The 22,905-nt window shown below is 41.2% G+C and overlaps 1 protein-coding gene across 1 annotated transcript in view; it reads right to left on the bottom strand.

The window, feature by feature from the left end:
• The window catches only part of FAM20C (FAM20C golgi associated secretory pathway kinase), a 132,663-nt gene that overhangs the window by 81,653 nt on the left and 28,105 nt on the right, over positions 1–22,905 (bottom strand). Inside the window, exon 3 of the mRNA XM_069982012.1 lies at positions 18,684–18,762. Coding sequence (XP_069838113.1) covers positions 18,684–18,762 — 79 coding nt within the window. The remainder of the gene's footprint in view (positions 1–18,683; positions 18,763–22,905) is intronic.

Consider the following 22,905-nt stretch of genomic DNA (forward strand, 5'->3'; position numbering starts at 1 on the left):
TGCTCCTGTAGCTACTGAGCAGGAAGGTATACAGTGTATGCCTCACTTCACAGTTATATTCACTGTAAATCTTGTGAGCGTAAGTGGTGATGTATTCTGCATTAGGCGCCGTTCCCACTGAGCAAAAGTAGCGGAATTCCGCGACAGATAAATTAAATTTCTTTGATAATTCAGAATGAATTTGATTCATTCCGAATTGATTTGCTCCTCTCTAATAATAATATTTAAATCCTATTTTTTTATTTTTTATTTTCTTATCGTAAAGACTGGAAGTGGTTAAGCTTCTGCTTGATGGGACTCCCCTTGGACATCTCCAGCTGCACAGCCGAGCACCGTCCTCAGCCCTTTTTGTAATAGTCATTATAGAATCACATTATCCCATCTCTACTGTACAAAACAGCTCATTTCCTCTATGAACCGCATACCTAAAAGCCCCGCATCATATGAGGTATTATCATCCCTATTATCACATACTGAAACCTATTGTCGCCAAAGAAATACAGGGAGATAATAGTGGGAAAAAACGGGTAATTTTCGGTTATTTGATCCTATTTAATTCATGCTGATGGGAAAACAGCCTATTTCTCTTTCTTTGGAGCCACACAGAAGGAATAACATAGTAATCTGGGTTTGCTTAGAGATTCCCCAGCCAAATGGTGCATTCATTATTGTTCTGTATTACGGCCGACGCAGTCTGCTCAGTCTGCTCCATGCGGAAACTTGCAGTTGAAATATTTTTGCCATATGGTGACATTTTAGTAATTAAATATACAAAGTCTTCATATTCTACAACTGGAAATAGGCTTGAATAAAAACTTCATGTCAAGTTAAAGGGAAACTCTTGCTAATATATTATTTTATTTTTATGGATTAAGGTCAATCCCGCTCCAAAGGAGAAGTCCTGTGATGCTAAAAAAAAAAAAGGCAGGAAGGCAAGGGGTGAGTGGGAATATAATAAACAAAGTAAACTTATCTGTCCCCTGCCGCGTAGCGTCACTCTTGGGTCTCACTGACTGTCACAGGCCTCCTGCAACTCCTCCAGCTGTAACGATTGTCCGCTCAACCAATCAGTCACTAGGGTGGGACACCACCTCAGTCATTGACTGGCTGAGCGAGCAATCTATCAGAAGGGCTGTTATGCTGTAGCTGCAGGAGCCAGGTATGTGACATACCTGGATGCCTGCTGACAATGACAGCCGTCAGCTGTCAGCGAGACCTGGCAGCGGCAATATGGTGGCACAGGGACAGATAAGTATGCTTTGTTTACTAGAGTCAGTTGGCACTAAATAAATAAAAGCATTATTTTTATTAATAAAATGCAGGCAGCGATCAAATAAGAATTCTTTTGTATGTTGTTGATAACATCTTTTCAGCTGACCGTAAAATCTTTGTTAATTGCTCGTTAATCATTCGCTAATCTTCCGGTGTATGTACACATCATCCATAAGGCATACAGTATGAATCATCGTAATAACAATCATAATTACGTGTGTTATGGTGAACTAGAGAACTAAAAATCGCTTACTCGAATAGGACTGTTATGGTCCTTTAAAAAAAAACAGAAGGTGCAACAGATGTACGGCCAATTTTTCCTTTTTTTCTTATGGTCCTTTTACATGGAACGATTATCGTTCGAATTTTCTCGATAACGATCGCATTTGAGCAATAATCGGCTCTTGTAAACACAGCGAACGATCAAGCGAGAAATCGTTCATTTTGATCTTTCGACATGTTCTCAAATCGTCGTTGGTCGTTTGCTGAAAATTTGCAGATCGCTTCATGTATACAGTCTTTCCCAGATTGAACCTATGTGTGAGATGGGCTTAAGCGATCTTAAAACGATCACAATAACAATTTTTTCAAACGATTTATAATTGTTATAAAAATAAAATCGATCGATTGGGCTAATTATAGCGCTATGTAAAAGGACCATTACTCTCAGTTTCTTACTATAATTTTCATTCACAGGCAAACTGTAGAGAAAAGACTTTAATAATAAAAAAATATAGAGAAAATATCTAAGAACAACTGTTACGGAGCTGGAGCTTGACATTGACTTGGAGCGTTCCCTCCCCACCCACATGAACAATCCGGGTGAGCAACTTATAATTGTGACTCAACTTGGTAAATACCCAAGGGATAAAATACCTAGCTTAGTTAGTAGCTTAGTGCTATTCATTTCATTAAGCCCGGAAGGCAGTGCTAGGATATCTGAGCCAAATACAGTAGTTATGCTCGGCATATTTCATGTAGTGTAATACCAACTATGGCCTGCAGGCATTGCTGTTTGCTATTATCTCCTTGCTGGAAAATCCATGACTCGAAGGGTCATGAATGTGCAAAATCAATGGAACGAGATGTCTTTATTAATGAGTACACTTAGTAAGAATCACCATTGAGCCCGAGATAAATTATTTTTAGTCTGTTGACGTTTCTTCCACCAAATGTGGGAAATGTTATTTTACTCCCTTGGTGAGGGCAGATGTTGGATTTGTAGCTAAAAACCTCAGAATAGACTGATATGTGTAGAAAAACACCAGATTTATAAATAATGCACCAGCTCGGCTTAACAGACTGCTGATTTACATAAAGACATTTACCTTAGATAGCTCCAGCGAGGGGCCAGCGCATTACAAGATGCAGCAAGTCTTCTAATGAGATAGACAAAGCCGCCACGCTACAAGGTTGGGAGATATACATCATGTATTCCAAGAGACTCTTCACCACTGACATGGGAGGACAAATTACAACAAGAGGAATTAAAGTGTCCCCCTACGTATAGTCTCCCATCTGATCTGGTATCAGGAACGGAAAGACGCAACTGGAAGTTAGTCGGTACAGTCACTTACTTAGGTGTGATACTCGCTTTAACGCCAGTCTCCACCCACCAAATCTGTGCTAAAGCAGGACACCGAAATTGTAGTCATGTGACTTTGGTTGCAGAATAGACAAATATGTACAGATTTGTCGTATTAAAACAACCACTTTATGATATGACTATAATAAGGGCAGACAGAGCAGTGAAGTGCTGGAAGGTGGTAGAGGTGCCCCTTACCTACCGAGCCCCTATGGACTTCACACATTGTATACTTGCCACAATGAGAACATTCATAATGCAGACATTGACAAATCTAGTATACAGTACACACACTTGTATGTATATGTATAAGGAGCTTATACAAGAAGCAAAGGTTATACGGGGTGTATACAATCACACAAAACTTTAAAGGGGTTATCCCGCACTACAAAAACATGGTCACTTTCTTTCAGAGACAGCACCATTCTTGTCTCCAGTTCAGGTGCGGTTTGCAACTCAGCTCCATTCACTTTAATGGAACTAGGTTACAAAGTCCCACCCAAACTTGAGACAATAGTGGGGTTGCTTCTGGAGTGTCCATGTTTGTGTAGCGCTGGATAACCCCTTTATGTATTATGATGTAGCACACTTTGCAGTTTTAACAGGATACACTGTAATGTGTTACATGTTATGCTGAAGTTTGCTGAATCATGGTCTGTAACATGTTAAGTCTTCACTTAAACTCTGCTACAGTTGTAGACTATACAGTCGGCTGAGCACGCCAGTAGGTTAAGGTGACCGACATATATCTTCTCACATCCGCCACTGTTACGTATGCTGTGTTCTGACAAATATGCATATTATTCCTTGTACAAGTACAATGCACGGGTGACAGTGGTAGGGTGCTCCAGTCTCTTCTGCTAGAATGTTTTAGACCCAACTCTTGTGTGTTTTCTTTTGCTACATTTTATTGCCCCTCTGAGACGCCCACTACGACATAGGCACAATGCCACCCAAAGCCGAAACGGCAACTAGGAAAACTTTGCTCCATCACCAATTCAAAAACATTTGCATTGGCACCGCCATTGGTAGCCGACAGCCCTTGAGGGCACATGTTCCACCATACAACCAGACCCAATACAATACAGAGCAATAAGCTTTAAACACAACTTAAACAGTGCATAGAAATTCACTTGGCCAGAGGGTAAAGTCATCATCACGCACCCTCTTACCTATTCAGTCAACTCTGGCGTCACTTATCTGAGGGGGTAAAACAATGGACGGTAATGTATACAAGAGGTTTTAGCTGCTGGACATGAGATCAACAGATGTCCACTACACCCACTGTCTATAATCCTACAACTCACACCTAGAAACAGCACGAGATCTTTATACACACATGTTTCCCTTCTATAAGATCACAGAATTGTATGTACATGGCGGTAATCCTAACCATTAGTCTTATAGATAATCATCAGGACTCACACGAGCAGCAAGTGTCTGGCTTGCATACTGTTAGTAGGAATTATCCAGGCATGGCAGGTCAGGGTATCATTTTATGCCGGTACTTTGAAACATGTTTACTCGGCATGCCAATAAATAGCTACTCTAGTTAGAGTACAATGACTTTCTTTGTCACCTGGAACGCAATGACATATTTCAATTGCCCCTAGATTCCTCATGTAACCCTCAGGTGATTTTATTTGCCTGCACACAGAAATATTAATTTCTGTGCATGGTGACTCTACTGTCCCGTCATATGTCTCTGGATTCATACAGGGGTTTTATGTTAGATTCCATAAAAATACAACAGAAAAAATCCATTGTATGCTTCATCACATGTTGTATGTGCATAGGTAGTGGCAAAGCTGTACAGTTGGCTCTTGCTCCCAATGGACACTCTTAGGGGAGAAGTCCAGTGAAAATTTTTATTAAAGTATTGTATTGCCCCCCAAAAGTTATACAAATCACCAATATACACTTATGAAATGCTTATAAAGTGCTTTTTTCCCTGCACTTACTACTTTATCAAGGCTTCACTTCCTGGATAACATGGTGATGTCACTTCCTGGATAACATGGTGATAACATGGTGATGTCACTTCCTGGATGACATGGTGATGTCACGACCTGACTCCCAGAGCTGTGCGCGCTGTGGCTGCTAGAGAGGATGATGGCAGAGGGATGCTTAGTGTCCCTCCAGTGCCCTGTGTCCCTCAGTGTCCCCCTGCCATCATCCTCTCCAGCAGCCACAGCCCGCACAGCTCTGGGAGTCGGCTCGTGACATCACCATTTTATCCAGGAAGTGAAGCCTTAATGCTGTAGTAAGTGCAGGGAAAAAAGCACTTTATAAGCATTTCCCGTAATAACTGTATAAGGCTATGTTCACACAGTGTAAAAGTACGGCCGTTGCTGCCATCGGCAATAAGGGCCATACTTTGTACGGTGTGGAACACTGCATTTTCTTCTATAGGATCCCGGCCAGAGCGTATACACATAGTACACGCTCCGTCTGCGATCCCATGTGGCGCCGCAGATAACTGACATGTCAGTTTTCTGCGGCCGCAATTCAGTTCACACAATGAATCGAGCGGTTTAGAGAGTAAAGGTTTCAATGGGACTTAGAATACAAATTGGCATTAGGACCATGGGCAGAGAGTTGTGATCAATGATTTAGTCTAGGAATTGTCTGTCAAAAGTGGTGTGTAAAAAGTTTTTTTTTGTTTGTTTGTTTTTTTTTACTTTTTTTTGGCCATCTTTTTGGAATATAAGATTTAGTGTCCAAGAATAATATTCATATATCAGAACACTAATAATAATAATAATAATAATAATAATAATAATAATAATTGAACGTATGCCCCAAAGGGGGTAAAAGAGGAAGCGTTACAAATAGAGAAGACATTGAGTGTGCCTGTAAATGATTGATTACTTAACTGCATGCAATATCAATAAGCTGCATGTAAAGCCTTCGGGTTATTGTCGTGTATTAAAAATAAACAAAATAAACAGAGGCATAACATAACCATGTCACAAACAATTAGCATGGTCTCTTCTAAAATACATAGTTTTGGGCAACAGATTCATAGAAAAGATGCCCTGGAGTTGAAAAACGTGTGTAGATGGGCAACAGAATTGAATGAAATATTATCATTAGGGTGCAGTAGGTTTAATCTCATAACTTCTTTACTGTAAAAGCAGGGAAGCTCGCACTTACACTTTATACTGTCCACACCAGTTGTGTCTAGGAAGGACAATGTCAAACATGAATGCAAAGTCTAAAAATACTAGATACACCCCCTTCCCCTTTGCAGGGCTTTTATTTACCTCCTTATTAAAAAAAAATGTTGTTTTAAAACTTTTTACATGTGTTCTTTCAAAAAACCTCAACACTGTTTTCCTTCAAAAAATATTTGGCTTGTAATCCTATATCTAATAGTCTCATGGTCTTATATTTTACAGTCTTATAGCCTTACAATGTACATAAACGTTAGATCATTTCAGTTGAAATGGCCAATTAACTCATGTCTATAGGGTATTGCAGCTAGAAGATGTGGAAGAAAAGTGGGATTGACATGTTGGATTTCAATACGCCTGATTCTTTTTTTCCCAAAGGAGGTAAGAGGAGTCAATCAGAGGCTTATTCTTCTCTCCCCCCTGAAAACACATGTATGCTTGACCAAGTCAATAGCAGTTGTCAGCCAAATGACTATTCAGCCAAGATCTTAATTATATGTGGGCCCCCCCAGGCTTGTCATTATCTGGGCTGGACCTATATCTCATTTCGAACACAGATGAGAAGGAAAATTGATGTTGAAGCATATTCGTTCAAGACATTAATGGGCATCTTAGCCCTTCAACCTTGACCAAGGTAAAAAATAGAGCTAGCGCATGTCTATGTTTCTCAGACGATGGTGTAAAGTTATATAATTCTTCTCAAACTGGATAAACTGGCTGGTCCAGTAGCAAAAGAAAGAGAAACTCTAAAAAAAAATTAAGACATTCTTGTTCTGTCAATAATAAATCCACACGGCCTATAAACTTTTTACACAGTAGACTTCTTACACATACAGTATATCCACTGAAAGCTTAACCTAGAGTACTATTACACTGGCCGACTACAGGACGTTCATTTTAGTAAATAAGCGCCAATTTTCTAGACCGGTGCTCGTCTAATGGACCTATTAGATGGCCCAATAATCGGGCAGTAAGGGCTGCATGGACATCGTTAGCGATGTCCATGCAACCCTTGCCCAAACACCTGATACCTTACCCCTCCCCGCTCCTGGTCATCTCTCCTGCGGCCCGGAGCTTTCCAGCAGCAGCAGCTGACAACCCACTCAGGCAATCACAGGCCACGACTGCCGCGACCTGTGATTGGCTGAGCGACCTGTCAGCTAAGAGGCCACTCTGATGCTGCAGATGCCAGGATCGGGAAGCTGCGGAGCAGAGAAGGGAAGACCAGGAGCGGGGAGGGGAGAGGTATCAGGTGTTTGGGGAATCATCAGCCATTGGCCGCACATCGCTATTTTAGCGATGTAGCGTTGCACAGTCGGCGCCCGACGATTTTACGTTCAAACCTAAATCAATGATCAGCGGATGATCGTTGTCATTGACTGATCGTTGTCTCTATTACACGGAGAAATAAACAGCCGAATCGGCCCAATTTGGTCAATTATTGCTCCGTGTAATAGGGCCCTTACAGTACTGTAAACAAACAAGTATATCGCTAAGATAGGTAGCCCACACTACTGCATGGTCAAATGTCTAAGAAACGTAAAAAAAATGCACAAAAGTCCATCCAATATTGTAAAAGTTCTTTACATAACTAGTTTATATAATGCATTGCAATAATAAAATGTATAATAATATAATAAATAATATATAGAGATATATTATAATAACATTTGCAATATTGTAAAAGTACAATACATAACTAGTTGATATAAGGCATTGCAATAATATAATATAATAAATAATATATAGAGATATATTATAATAAAATATGTAATATTGTAAAAGTACAATACATAACTAGTTGATATAAGGCATTGCAATGATATAATATAATAAATAATACGTATATAGAGAGAGATATATTATAATAAAATATGCAATTTAATAAAAGTACAATACATAACTAGTTCATATAGTGCATTGCATTAATATGATGTATAATAATGCATTCATCAATACCCTTTTAGGATGGGATATTGGATCTGAAGGATTTAAGCCTTTCAATAAATCTTTTTTTGTCTATAAAGTATTTTTTATCTGACATGAGTTGATCTCAAGCTGCTGCCTGCACGCTAACCACCACAGGCTTTCCTCTGGAGCATACATCAAAGCAAGATCATGCCCTAGTCACAGAGGGCACGTTCGCTGCTGGAGGGAAGGGCATCATCAAACTTTCAAATTCCGTCAGATTGAACCCCAGAGAGCTGACAGCCCACTGGGTAAGACGAACGGCGGAAGGCGCAAATGTTATATGAAGGGGGTCGGATGTGGAAAATTTACAGGAATATATAGAAAGATATAGACTCTTCTACATTTAATATAATTCAGTCCTTTTTATTTAATTACAATAGAATAATATTGTAATAAGTCATTGTTGGGGGATACGAATCTTTAGCCGGACAGTTTGACTGGTTTAGAAATTGTAGTCATAATAAATCTACTGTACGGTAGGTTTCACGCTCAACAAAATGGACAACTTTCTACTTCCTGATAGAAATCTCCAAGATGCTTCATAATTAGAGATGAGCGAACCGGGTTCGGGTTTGAGTCGATCCGAACCCGAACGTTCGGTATTTGATTAGCTGGGTCTGCTGAACTTGGATAAAGCTCTAAGGTTGTCTGGAAAACATGGATACAGCCAATGACTATATCCATGATTTCCACATAGCCTTAGGGCTTTATCCAAGTTCAGCAGCCACCGCTAATCAAATGCCGAAAGTTCGGGTTCGGATCGACTCAAGCATGCTCAAGGTTCGCTCATCTCTATTCATAATCTAGAACTACAATAAAGTAAATGAGCTCTTGTCAGTAGCTATATACTCTAGAAAACAGCAGGGATGCTGAGCAACCTCCCACACAGACTAATGCACAACCACCTAAATGGGTTGTCAGCCCATTACACATTACATTTCTTTGTTAGTTCACATAAAACAAAATTTATCATGTGGAGAGGGAGGAAGGACAAAGCTCCTGTGTCTACATACTTGGTATGGTGCACCCTCTGGTGTTGTTTTGCTTCCCTCTTATCATGTCCACCTAACGTGTCCCATTCCAGTGGTCACACATGCTCAGTAGCTTAAGGTCCAATTTATCTGCCCAATTTATCTGACAGATTTTATCTGTGTGTGTAAAAGGAGCCTTAGTCATATCTCCCACATCCTTTTGTATTTAGGTGGATGGTAATTCGAGTACACTAATATAGGCTATAGACTATAATTACTAGTCACATAAGGAGGACATTCTGAGAAGAATTAAAGAAAAAAAGGGGCACTAGAACAGTTATGCTATATATAAGTCTAAAGTATAGGCCGGACTAAGGGAGGCCAGCATGAATGGGGATAGAGGGAGGAGGGAGAAGGTCCTGGATGAAGGAAATGAAATTATAGTGGCTAGAGGAGGGAAAGGTAGGATTAGGAGAAGGAAAGTAGGTTGGGAAAGAAGGGGAGCAGTGACCAGGATGGGAATAGAGATTGGCTGCAGGTGGGGGTGGTTGTGGTGGGGGGGGGGGCTGATAAGAGGAGCTGGAACAAAGGAAAAGGGGGGAGGTTCAGGTTATATAAGGGGGCTTTGAGGGAGATAGTACAGCCAGATATTTTGGTTTAGCTAAGCCAGAAGGTATAACTACCAACCACCCGCTCCTTATTTATATAGATGTGTAGATGTTTCGGTAATTTTGGGGTCCTGCCCTTTGTGTCCTTGGTAGTTTGGAAATAATTTTTCTGGCTTTGGGTTGGAGTTGACGCAGCCCAGGTGGGTTTTATTTTGTTGCATTTGATGGGGGAGGGGGTACACAAAATGGAAAGAAGGCATGAGGACTGGAGATTGAAATGAAGGGAAGGGAGGGCTAGGTTCTGGACTCTCTAGCAATTAATTTTTGTTGTTTTCCGGGAATGGTGGTAATTGAAACCTTAGGAGAGTTCCTGGGGGCTTAGGCCCTTGGGGCATAAGATCAATAATCTGGGCACACCGGCGTTTCAAGTTGGTGCCTGGAGGTGGTACCTGTGACCACAATAGTTTTGGTGCTTCAAGGACTACCGCCTAGTGATGTAAATTTTTTGGACCTCATTGGAATGAGGTCGGGGTGGTCATGGATTTATTGTATTGTTTTGTTATGTTTTAATAAACCAGCGGCTGTGGCCCACTAAAATCCAAGCTGACAACACCCAGTCATGGACAATAGGGCACTTTAATCAAATCATTCACTTGAGGAAAAAGCTAATAGGGGGGCATGAGACGGACCCCCTAATAATAGGTTAGGTAATTCCTTTTTAATAGCTGGATAACTTCCTTTATTAACTGTATGTAACAAATGCTCCTAACACATTATATGGCAGCTTAAAGAGCTGTTCTAAGTTGTCCACCCAGCAACAACAATTCGATTTTTTCAGCGTGATTGATAACATATTACTAGAATCTTCCATAATTAAGAAATTGAAAGGGCTACTTCTCTAAGCTTCTTTGTATTTTATTTTCTATGCAATATTCCAGTGGTAAGATCCACACCTATTATAAACCTTACTGCATATATCAATGATCCTCAACCTTTCCTGCTGTGGCAAAACTACGTCTCCGGGGATGGCTTCAGGGCATGCTGGTTGTTCTTGTTTTGCAACATCAGGATTACTAGTATACTGTACATTATGTAAAAATGTTGTTGTGGCCCATTTGAATAGGACAATGTTGACCTCAGGCTATTAAAAAAAAAAACTATGCAAACTATGATGTCTTCCGGATCCGGAAGAGGAAAAAGAATCAAATACAAAAACATTATTTGAGTCCTTTAGCAACGGGCCATGTGGCAAAAAAGGAAAATGAAAAGGTTTCGAACTGTACAAATCAGTTACCATAGTAAGGGTCCTGCTTCTCAAAAGTCCCCAAAGGGGGTGCTCTAAGTACAGAGGCTTTTTTCATCTCAATGATCTATCCAGGTTAGCCCCCACACGGAGAGTAATCACACGACACATCCTACTCCCGACCAGGGGTGGATTAACTTCACCATGGGCCCTGGGCTGTTCACCAAGCTTGAGCCCCCCAACTCACTGTAACAAGGGCGGCACTAGCTTTATTCTTTTTCCTCTATAATGCTGCCTGTAAAGGACCTGTGGTGACATTCTTGTCACATGATAAGGTCCTTCAGTATGTTCTCTAATGTTACTGCATTGTCTCCTGGCTGCAGTTTTGCCCTGACCTGTGCAAAATTGGGGTAAAAAGCAGTGATTTTTTTATGCAAATCATGGCAGAACTGTAGCTTGAAGATAATACACCACTGAAAGTATAAGTCTGTTTAGGGGGCCCCCCAGGAGCTCAGGGTCCCGGGCTACCGCCCGAAACGGGCCTATTACAATCCGCTACTGCTCCCGACACCGGGTATGTCAAGCCCCTCTACTGCTAGTAGTGTCCCTTTAAATACAACCATGTTTTTTAAGCCTCCGTGCACATCTTCATCTGATTTACAACAATGACTGTGAAATTCTGAAATTAATGGCAGTCTGCATTCATTACAGCATCGCCCGCGAGTAATTAGGAGAACATTAGATGAACGTTTTTAATGGAAACCTAATAAGAAGTATTTTAAAACATAAAATCCATTAAAATCACTGCACATAACAAAGCAATAAAATAAAACGTAATACGAGGAAGAAGAAGCTATAAACAGCCATGAAGTCAAGGTTTACACTGTATAGCATTGCCTTTCAATCCACGTTTTCATCAAATTACTAGATGCTTCTCCTTGGATTGCCTGGTTCCTGTTTGGCTTGAGGTTTTGCTGGCACTAGTCTGTGTAATGATGAGTTGATGTTTCCTGAAACTATCCTCCCCCCATCTGATGTCACATGTACCAGTCACTGGCCGTATACTGTGTATTCATCCCAGCCACACGAGACAGAGTCAAATTGAAAGCTCTATGCGTCACATCCATTTATAAGAGTGGAAACGGATGCCTGACCCAGTAGTAGGGCTATGCTGACACCATGAATTACTGTATCTCAGGCCGTCTGCTAGAGTGCCAAACAAGGGGGCCTGAGAACGGAAAATGTAGCGAAACGCAACGCTATAGGACTAACGTATTTAAAGGAACATAATTCATCAGGTAGCGGGAAGCGATCGATAGATAGATAGATAGATAGAGACATAGAAGATAAATACTATTCATAGATAGATAGATAGATAGATAGATAGATAGATAGATACTATTCATAGATAGATAGATAGATAGATAGATAGATAGATAGATAGATAGAAGATAGATACTATTCATAGATAGATAGATAGATAGATAGGAGATGGATAGATAGATAGATAGATAGATAGATAGATAGATAGATAGATAGATAGATACTATTCATAGATAGATAGATAGATAGATAGATAGATAGATAGATAGATAGATAACTATTCATAGATAGATAGATAGATAGATAGATAAATAGATAGGAGATGATAGATAGATAATAGATAGATAGGAGATAGATAGATAGATAGATAGATAGATAGATAGATAGATAGATAGATAGATAGATAGGAGATAAATAGATAGAGAGATATATAGGTAATTTATTTTTACAGGGGCATAGAGAAGGGGGCGCTGGGGGGTACCAGCCACCCTCCACACACTCTGCAATGTGCTCTCCTGTGCTTGTTGTTTAATCAGCTAGTGCTGGTGGTTCAGGTGGCAGCAAGGCAGGAGCAGCGCCTGGGCACTTGAGATATATATATATATATATATATATATATATATATATATATATATATGTTCTATGTTCTCCATGTGTATTGTTTATATGTGGGTACTGTATGTATGTATGTATGTATGTATGTATGGGACTCTGTGTATTTTCCATGTGTGTACTATGAACTGTATGCAGGGGCGTAACTACCACTATAGCAGCCATAGCGACTGCTATGGGGCCCGCCGCATCAGGGGGCCCCATGGCCTGCTCCTGCAATACATTGGGCCCCCTGAGCCGTCATCATTTGCAGCACCGGGTGGCCCTGCTGGTCTCCTGGGTTTTGCAAATGTCCCTTTAACTGCAAGCACTCCTGACCAGAGCTAGCAGTTATGTAGTTATGACTTCACTTGACCGTTTAGTGGTCAGTCGGGGGGGGGGGCAATCAAAAGTTTGCTATGGGGCCCAGCCATTTCTAGTTACGCCCCTGACTGTATGCATGTATGTACAAATGTGACTCTGTGTGTGTATGTGACTCGTGTATATACTATCTTTGTGTGTGCGCGCATTTATATAAATAGGTGGAATTTCAACCTCAAAGCTGAAAAATTTAAAAACATTTCAAACGTTCTTATTTTTAAAATCTTCCCTTTACAATTCTGCTGACTTAATAGATGGTGTGAGTCACTGTAGCCTATAGCTGATGAGAGATGATAGCTTCACATAGCCCAAGGCTACCTGCACAGTGGGGATATCTATAGACTGCTGCAGCCACTGCATGCTACCTGCCGCAGAATCTGGACAGAGATTAAGAGAGTTTACTAAACATGTCCCCACAATAAATAATCTGTTTGCATTGAGAATTATTAAGATTAGTAACCATAAATTATACGCTTAACTCTGTAGTGAGGTAGGAGCCTAGAACAGAGGATTGGTTCATCTGTATAATAGTAATAATGTACGAAAGCAAATAGAAGGAAACTGTAGGGTTGGTTAACTAATCCTTTTCTATGTTATTTTAGCACTTTCCTCACAGCAAGATTTCTGTGGTTTAACACTGAAGTACATACTTATCAATGAAGATCGACGCATTCTAGCACTGTCTAGCACTCTCTAGCTGGTGCAAAAATACAACTCCCATCATGCCCTGACAGCGCTCACATTTAGGTATGGAGACACAAAGCAATATAACTATATAAATTGGGAACTGCTATACTGACCCGCAGAAGAAAACTAACATTGAGTATAATATAGAGCCAAAAAAAAATGCTGTAAAAAAACTATTGTTTTTTTCAATACTTTGCAATATAAAATGAATAAAGGTGCAACTGTCATATACAGCTTTGCCATTGGGGTAAAATAAATAAATAAATAAATAAATAAATAAACAAAAATATATAATTTATTTAGAGGCAATCTGTCACTAGGTTTATGCTGCCTTAAATGAAGACAACATAAACTAGTGACAGATATGCTGAACACACCAGTGTATAACTTACAGCCGTTCTCCTAATATGCAGGAGAGAAGGATTTTTGCCACACCCCTACCCCGGCCCTCCAGCTGCTGATTGACAGTTGCCGCCTATACACAGCATGGATAGATAACTGCCAATCAGCAGCTGGTGGGAGGAGTTTTCTGCTTCTCATGAATATTGAGGACTACTGGTATCATGCACATAATGGAGAGGACTACTTATTGTCCATGTTATTCAGAAGGAGATCTCTGAATCAGCTGCACAGAGGTATGTAAGTGATACATCATTCTGTTCCGCTTCTCTGTCACTACTTTATGCTACTCTTAGCAAATCCCTTTGGAAACTTTTCCTGCTCTGGATAGTTCCTGAGAGAACTGAGTCAGACTGGAAAGAATACACCGCTTCCTGCAGGACATACAGCAGCTGATAAATAATGTAAAATGTGAGATTTTTATATAAAAGTAAATTACTAATCTATATAAATTTCTGACACCAGCTGATTTGATAACAACAACAAAAATGTTACCGGGGTACCCCTTTAAGAATAGTGAGTATATAATTTCACTGTGTATTATAACGTTTAGTGGAGTTGAAGTTATGTGATATTTTTAGTTTTTGGATGGTGTTTTGTTGTGTATATCTCGTCTTTATATTATAGTTCACATGGACAGCTAGGTTTGCTAACCTGATGGCCTGTTGAAATAGTGGTGCGGCACAATGAGGCAAGGGAGGGAGTATGAGAGCTCAGCATACTGTGAAATATTGGTGACTCATCTGACTGGTAGGCAGAATATTTCCAACAGAAGACTCGATATGCTTAATATCTCTCTCCTTATGACATGGGGTTTGTGGTTGCAAAGGCAAATGCACCCACTTCCTTTACCAGTCTTCTCGTTTGGCACAGTGTTTGAGGTCCTAATATTTGGATACTATTCCATTGCCTTCTTTATGGGTTTGCCATTGATAAAACTCTAATTTGAGCCTCGTTTGTAGACGTGTGGTATCTGCTAATAGAGACTATTGTGGATGGCCGCCTAGGAAAACTATTTAAATCAGCCGAGCCGAATGCAGTTCAAAAACAAGATAATGGAATGTGATTTTCAGACAGAAGGGAAAAGAAAACACAACAAATCACTAACATTTGGAATGAGGCCCAGTGAGAATAGCTTATCTCTTCTGGTTGGCAATGGAAATTCGGATGAAAATTATCTCCCTTCCACAATAGATTGAAATGATTTCCAGAAGCCAATCATTTTGTCTAAGACTGAAGCCCAGCTTTCAGATAACTGGAAATAATATTTCTAGACTTTTATCGTAATTGCTTGTAACTTAAAGATGGAAGTCGTAACTACGCCCCGCCGCCCCGACAGGTCATTCTACAACGTTAAACAATACTTATTGTGTCATAGTGACATGTTAGGACTTTCGATCACCGGAAGTCCCGTTTGTGAAATCCCTGCAATTGCCGAAATGAAGGGGCAGAAACACTCAGATTAGTGCTTTGATCTCCTTGGAGTGGAGCGTAATCGTGTATCGGACTTTATACAAATCTGCACGTTACACGCTTGGCTTTACTAGGAGAGCCAAGCAAAAGAAATATAAAAAGGGGGCATAGTGCTTAGTGGTCCTTTTTATTTAGCAATCAATTTAGGTCTCAGCACCCAGACTCCCAACCAGTGTCGGAAAGGGGTATCTGGAGCCCACCAGAGGAAATGATCCTGGGGGCTCACCCATGAAGAACCAGTGAGAAACAATATGTCAGCCAGTGTTAGTGCAGGTTATAAACTTGGGGCCCACCAGAGTATCTTGGGCCAGTCCGACACTACCACCAACAGGTAAAACTTTAGAAGTGTAAAAATGTCCTTTAAAAAATGTCAGCACATAAAACGGACCCAGCAGAAGGACCATATCCGGTCAGACTATCCGGACAATCTTATAATCATTCTGAGCTTTGTCAACAGGTGTGAGCGAATTGATTTGGCACAAATAGAATCTCACCCCCCCTCACCTGCCAAAAAAATACATGATTCATCTAAAACCCCTGAAGTTAAATTTCAAAATGGCAGCTGCTACTTTGAGCCTTACACAACCAGCAATCTCCTGCTTTGTCCATCATTTTCAATACTGTACCTCTGCTGCTGCTAATGAAGGTAGCTACCCTGTAAGTCAATGACTGGCCCATAAAATGACATTTCCTCTTCCAATTTGTATTCTATCTATGCAATGCCTGTGGGAGAATCTGCACTATGTGTAGAGAAAGGGTATGGGTAAAACCAACCTTCACAGGCCGTGTACGAGAACACAGATAATGAATGGATTGTACGCATGGTGTCACTGGACAATATACTCATTTTATGGGATCATACACAGGGGTTCACATATATTCCACCAGAGCTGAACTAACTGCATGGCATACCGTAGCTGGCATAGCGGGAAGCCAGAATGAAAATAATTGGTCCCTGTGAGGAATTACCTTACAACAAAACTCTAGTGAGCATTAGAAGAACCATGGGTAGAAGAAAAGCGAGCATGCAGCAACCATAACCAGCACTTATTCACCATAAATACTTGTGTAAATCATAGTCATGTCCCTCATAGGAATCAATTATAACTTTTTAAAACAGTGATTCGGAACAGATTGTCATGGCTGTACAGCTACATACATGAGGGCATGGAGGTGCTACAAGGCAAACGCTATCCTAGATATCATTTAGGTAGCCAGTGGTTTCAGAATATTTGCCAACTATACAATTTCTTATAGGGAACAAGCCATGTCCAAAATGTTTTCCAATCTGGACACGGCATGTTATAGAGCAGTAAAATTATGAATTGTGTAAAACTCATAACCATTTATATCTGTGGGCAGTCCCATTCAGCGACTGATAGCAAGCAATCTGTGAATAGGACCACCCTCTGGACTCCTAAGCCCCAAATGAGCATAGGTGTAAATTTTAAAATTAAAAATACAAACATTTCTACTCGGTCTTCTACTAAGTAGATCCCCCTGCTCTTTAATGTGCTGCTAGCAACTACTTTTAGCCATGTGGAGCCACCTTGCCCCTTCTTTGCTCTTACTGTAGTTTAGTGGTACTTATATCTTGAGCTTAAAGGGGTATTCCCCTCAGGTAACATGCATGCATGGCTAACAATTTGTTCCATTGTTTTTATTACCTTTTCAGTCTCCTTCCCCAGTTCTTAGCCTGCTGCTTTCTGCTGAAGCCACAGAAAACTGTATGAGCTGTTCTTTCTGGCTCTGCTCTTAACCATCTTCCCCCTCCCTTCAAGATGGTTTATGTAAACAGTGTCTGCTCTCTGTAATGCTGGGAGGATTAATTTCACATTACAGAGTGCAGATCCAACGGTCTGGGGCGGTTTATATGAGGGAGGGGGTTCAGATCGGAGGTTGAGTGAACAGCTCACACATAGACTTTTGTGTTTTCAGCAGAAAGCAACAGCCTCAAAACTCTGGGAAGGAGACTGAAGAGGTAGTAACAAGTATGGAGCACCTCTATAAGTCTTGATCAATCTGGTTTCTAAGGATTTGCTTCTTGCCACCCCTATAGCATAGCGGTTGCAAGGCAGAATCTCATTGTAAACCAAACTGTCAGATATGACCTACTGCTCTGCTAATTATAATCCGATTTCTCTGAATTTGTGACTAATACCGATACATGGCTCTAGATCAGACTCCAAAAGGATGTAAGATACAGCTATTATTCATTGTGAATATGTGAGTTTCTCTGTATTAGGTTTTTCAGATGCAATGTAACAGGTGGAACACACAGTACAGCTGTACCCTGCAGCTGATGACCTTACGTGAAGTTGTGAAAAGCTTCATTCATAAACACCTACACAACTTTCAATGCCAGGGAAGAGCTAAGAGAAGAGCCTTGGGCACTATACTGGGGAAAGATATGTTAAGAGATGTTTTCTGAACTTCCTGTGAACCAGTAATCTAGGAAGTCAGAGTCTAAATATACATCTATAAGCACACATTTACCAGTACCCAATGGCACTATAATCATTCAAATCCTAATGAATGAGTCCCAGGAGCTTCAAGTTACACCTCTCAGTTGTCTTAAAGAGGCTGTTTCAAGACAAACCTTTTGTGTATGTCCTACTACTGTTTAGTGGAGGGGTTCTTCAACGTATTACCTCCCTCTGTTAGCCATTTATAAGAATAGTTTGCATGTAACACTACAGCGGTGTCCAGCATTGCTGGAAGGCCTGAGTTTGGGGAACACTGCAATAACAACCGATACAAGTAGATATAAAACCCAGCAGATAAGTCTTCCCACATTTAAATAGTCATGGGAGGTGATTATTTAGTCCCACCCCCAAGGATACCACTTTCCAAACATTATTGTGGAAAAGACACTTTTTAAAGAAAAAAAAAATCATAAAAGACATCTACAGTAAGATTATTAAATATCATATACTGAACATCATGGACATCATGATCCTAATAACACATAGAGAGTATTAAAATAAAAAGCTCTTGACTTACTTCATAGGCTTGAAAAGTGCTTGCCCATAATTCTGGAACGTCATGATGAGCTTGAGTTGGGTACCTCCAGATTTCATCGCTAATAAAGACAAAAAATAAGGATTATTAGTATGTATTTTGAACCTAAACAGGTACAATAATATTACTAGACAACTCAGGGCTGGACTCAGAGCAGAGGTATATGGCTTTCAGTGAAGATACAATACTAGCCTGCGGACCTTGTATAAACAATACCACAAGCATGCTGGAGTCTGATTGTTCGGTATTTGAATAGCAGTGGCTGAAGAAGTTGGATGCAGCTCTAGGGAGTTTGCAAAAACACGGATACAGCCTATGGCTTCCTAGGGCTGCATCCAGCGTCCTCACACTAGTCCGCACTACTTTGCATTGTACAGTCACGTTCTATACCAATCATACGCCATTCTGCACTTTGCACTGGGAAGTCACGTCCTATACTAATCATACACCAGTCTGCACTTCTTTGCACTGTAAAGTCATGTAATATACCAATCATACAAAAGTCTGCACTACTTTGCACTGGAAAATCATGTCCTATAGCAATCCTGTACTACTGCACTACTTTGCACTGTTAAGCAGGGCCATAGCTGTGTGTGTGTGTGGGGGGGGGGGGGGGGGGGGCTGGGGGGCGCTGCCCTGGGCGCTGAGACCAGGGGGGGCGCCATCACAGGGAGCAGAGAGAGAAGGATCCCAGTGGATGAGGCAGCCTGGAAGCTCCTGCCCTCTGTCAGTGTGGGGAGACAGGAGACGATTTTTACTTCATCAAAAGAGGTATTTCCCATACTGTGTTGTCTCCTGGCTGCTGTTTAGCTATAATTTGCACAAAATCGCTGCGTTTTTACCACGATTTTGCGCAAATCAGGGCTAAACAGCAGCCAGGAGACAGTACAGTAAAGAGATGGTGAAGGACCTTGACATGTGACTATGATGTCACCACAGGTCCTGTATGTACACTGCACTATGGAGAAGGAAGAAAGAAAATACAGGTGTGTGGGAAGGGGAGGACAATCAGGGGTGCACAGTGTGGGGAGGGGGGTGATGGTTGCCCAGTGAGTGAGGAGGGGGGCAGGGGGTACAGGGTGACACCAGTCTGGGATGGGGGGAGACACATAAGAGAGTTGGGGTCCAGTGTCTATTTAGAGGTCTGGTCTGGTTGTACATTATTCTATACTTAACCCCTTAATAACTGCCCTCTCCAAATATATATCACATTTATATAAACCTTACCTACTATCTGCAGGGGTAGGGAACCTTGGCTCTCCAGCTGTTGCAGAACTACAACTTCCATCATGTCTGGACAGCCAAAGTTTTAGATTTGTCCATGTATGATGGGAGTTGTAGTTTTGCAACAGCTGGAGAGCCAAGATTCCCTACACCGATCTATAAAGCACCAGTACCTCTATATACAGCGACCATAATACAAGAGTCATTTTTCTAAATTATTTTTAGTTTGAATTTGGTGACGGCATACCTTACTGGAGGTATTACTGCTGTTGTCTCCGCAGCTGAGTGGAGTTGATCGAACATCGGGAAATCCTAGGTTCTATAGAACTCGAATATTCATGAACCTGCCACATTAGATTGCTGATGCCTTCCCGGTCAGTGGGGAAGGAGGAGAGTGTCCGGGTACCTCCCGAGATTCAGCCTAGGTAATAGCCTAGGTAATAGGCTGAATCCCGGAATTCCAGTCAGTACCCGGGCACTTTCCTCCTTCCCTACGGACCGGGAAGACATCAGCAATCTAATGCGGCAGGTTCGTGAGTGTTCGAGTTCTATCGAACCTAGGATTTCCCGAGGTTTGATCGACTCTACTGCTGAGCGTACCTGTGCATTAGGAGACCGCACCACAGAATCACATTACACTGGGGGTCACACTGGAGATAGATCAGGAAGCTTCGCCTCCTAATTCACAGGTACAGACAGCAGGGAGCGGAGACAACGCCGCCTCCTCAGGTACAGACAGCAGGGAGCGGAGACAACGGCGCCTCCTCATGTACAGACAGCAGGGAGCGGAGACAACGGCGCCTTCGTTAAGGTACTTAGGGACCAAATTTTAAATGGGAAAAATGGAAGTACTTTAAAAAATGCTGATTGAGCCCAGAGCTGCCTGATAATCATTCTTCATAAAAACATTCCAGGTACACAGTAAATATGACATTATGTATCCCATATTGTGAACACCACATTAGTGCTGCCAGGACTCATCGCTCATCTAAACTTCATAAAAAAAAAAAAAATATACTGTATATGTTATATACCAGCAGTGAAAGGACGACATGGGCCCCCCTGTGCTTACTGTGCACACAGCTACACCTGTGCTGTTAAGTCACATCCTATACCAATCATACACCAGTCTGCACTACTTTGCTGAATTCAAGAACAGGTCTTTCTGCGTTGGGATGATGGGTGTGATGGCATGACCAATTTACATTTGTTCCCTGGACCCCCCTGGATTTGATCATCATTGTCCATTTCCTCTCTTGTTTCTCTTTGTCTCTTGTTTCCAACACAATCTGGCAATATAGAGCCCCAGCAACAGACCATGCTTTGGATCAGGCCTCAGTCACCTGGTAAGCAGTTCATCACGAGCCTCCTGTAATGTCATGTTTCCAGACACTTCTTGCACTGAATTACCCAGGACACACTACACATGAAAAGCAGACTTCGACTTCCAGCTAAAACACGTCTTCCACGAAGTCTAACCTGCTGACACCCCCAGCTGATTTTCTTGAAAAGTGGTGTTTATTCTCACAAAAACTATCATTACAGATGATTGCGTAGCTTAAAAACATAATTATCTGGTTTCATATGCAGAACGTGTTCCTTAAACAAGCGTCGTTCCAGCTATCATTGTCTCTCCCAGGTCTGGTGGGTCTGACGAAACATGGTACGCCAAAGCAACCCACTAAGTTCTGTGGAAATTACTGCAGATACAAGATAACGGTTCCCTTTAACTCTTAAAGGGGAAATGATGACACAATGAAGTGTATTTTCAAATACATGAGAAGTTAAAGACCATTTACGTAATGGACTTTTACTTGTTTACCATTTATTTTTAGTTGTATCTACTATTGAGAAAGAGACAAGAGAAAGAGAGTGATAAAGAATAACCAAGTTCCTCATACAGTAGACTTGCAACTTCTAGCTTCTAGGACACAAGGAGATGGATTGGAGTTGTAAAACCACTCTGTCACATAGTGATACATCTCCTGCTCCAATACGAAATGGGTGACAAACTCTATATAGGAACTATAACGGCATCCATATTGCTTGTCAATCGGGTTGTTTTTAAGATTGGTCAGAAATAGCTATATATAGGAAACAGGTGGACAACTCATATATTCGGTAGCAGCTGCACCTGGTATTGCAGCTTATTTCTGTCTCTTCAATGAGATGAGCTGCAATACCAGGTACAGCCACTTTAGGATTGTATGGAGCTGTGCCTGGTAGAAGGTGAAGAGACTGTAGCACCTACATGACCATTGTGGACCAGTCAATACTTTGATCAGTGAGGATGCCAAGAGTAATTGGTTGGATATTGGATATTGGTTGAATTTGTTGACTATCCTTATAAAAGTCCCCAAAAAAAGTAAAAAGTATTTCAAGAGAAATAGGCTGATTCCAGATATGATGTGGACACTTGGACAACAGCTCATGGTGGACATGCTGCTTACCCCAACACTGGCTTGACAAGGATCATACATGTTTAACCTAATAGCCATGTGCCCCTAAATCTTACAAGCTCTAGCTTCTTCTCTGGTTTGCCTGGTGCTGGCTGCGGAATTAAATACTATTGTTTTATTTTCTAGGGTAAGGGGCTTTGTTTTCCCCTTAAGAAGGAAACATTTATATGGAGTATTGATCACAAGATAGAACTTTTTTTTCATCTAGACTCACACTCCCCATTGGGTCAGTGGTTCCCATTGTTGCTGACCTTTGGCACTGGTCTGCAGAAAGCAATCGGCAGACTCTTGGCGCTAGGTACAGATACGATCTTACATCAGTCACGTATGGTTGTGTTCTTCCGTGCCAGGGCACTGAGGCACAAACCTACATAAGGATTTGTTAGAGTGCAAACATTCTAATTCATTCATGAGGATCTGTTTCATCCCTGTCCCTGTACACCGAGCGGCCTGGGGGTAATAGGCGATGATATGTACAATCTCTGGTGCCCGACGCAGCCACTCATTATACTGTACAGAAA

The sequence above is a fragment of the Dendropsophus ebraccatus genome, chromosome 9, assembly GCF_027789765.1.
Source record: "Dendropsophus ebraccatus isolate aDenEbr1 chromosome 9, aDenEbr1.pat, whole genome shotgun sequence".
Classification (NCBI taxonomy): Eukaryota; Metazoa; Chordata; class Amphibia; order Anura; family Hylidae; genus Dendropsophus; species Dendropsophus ebraccatus.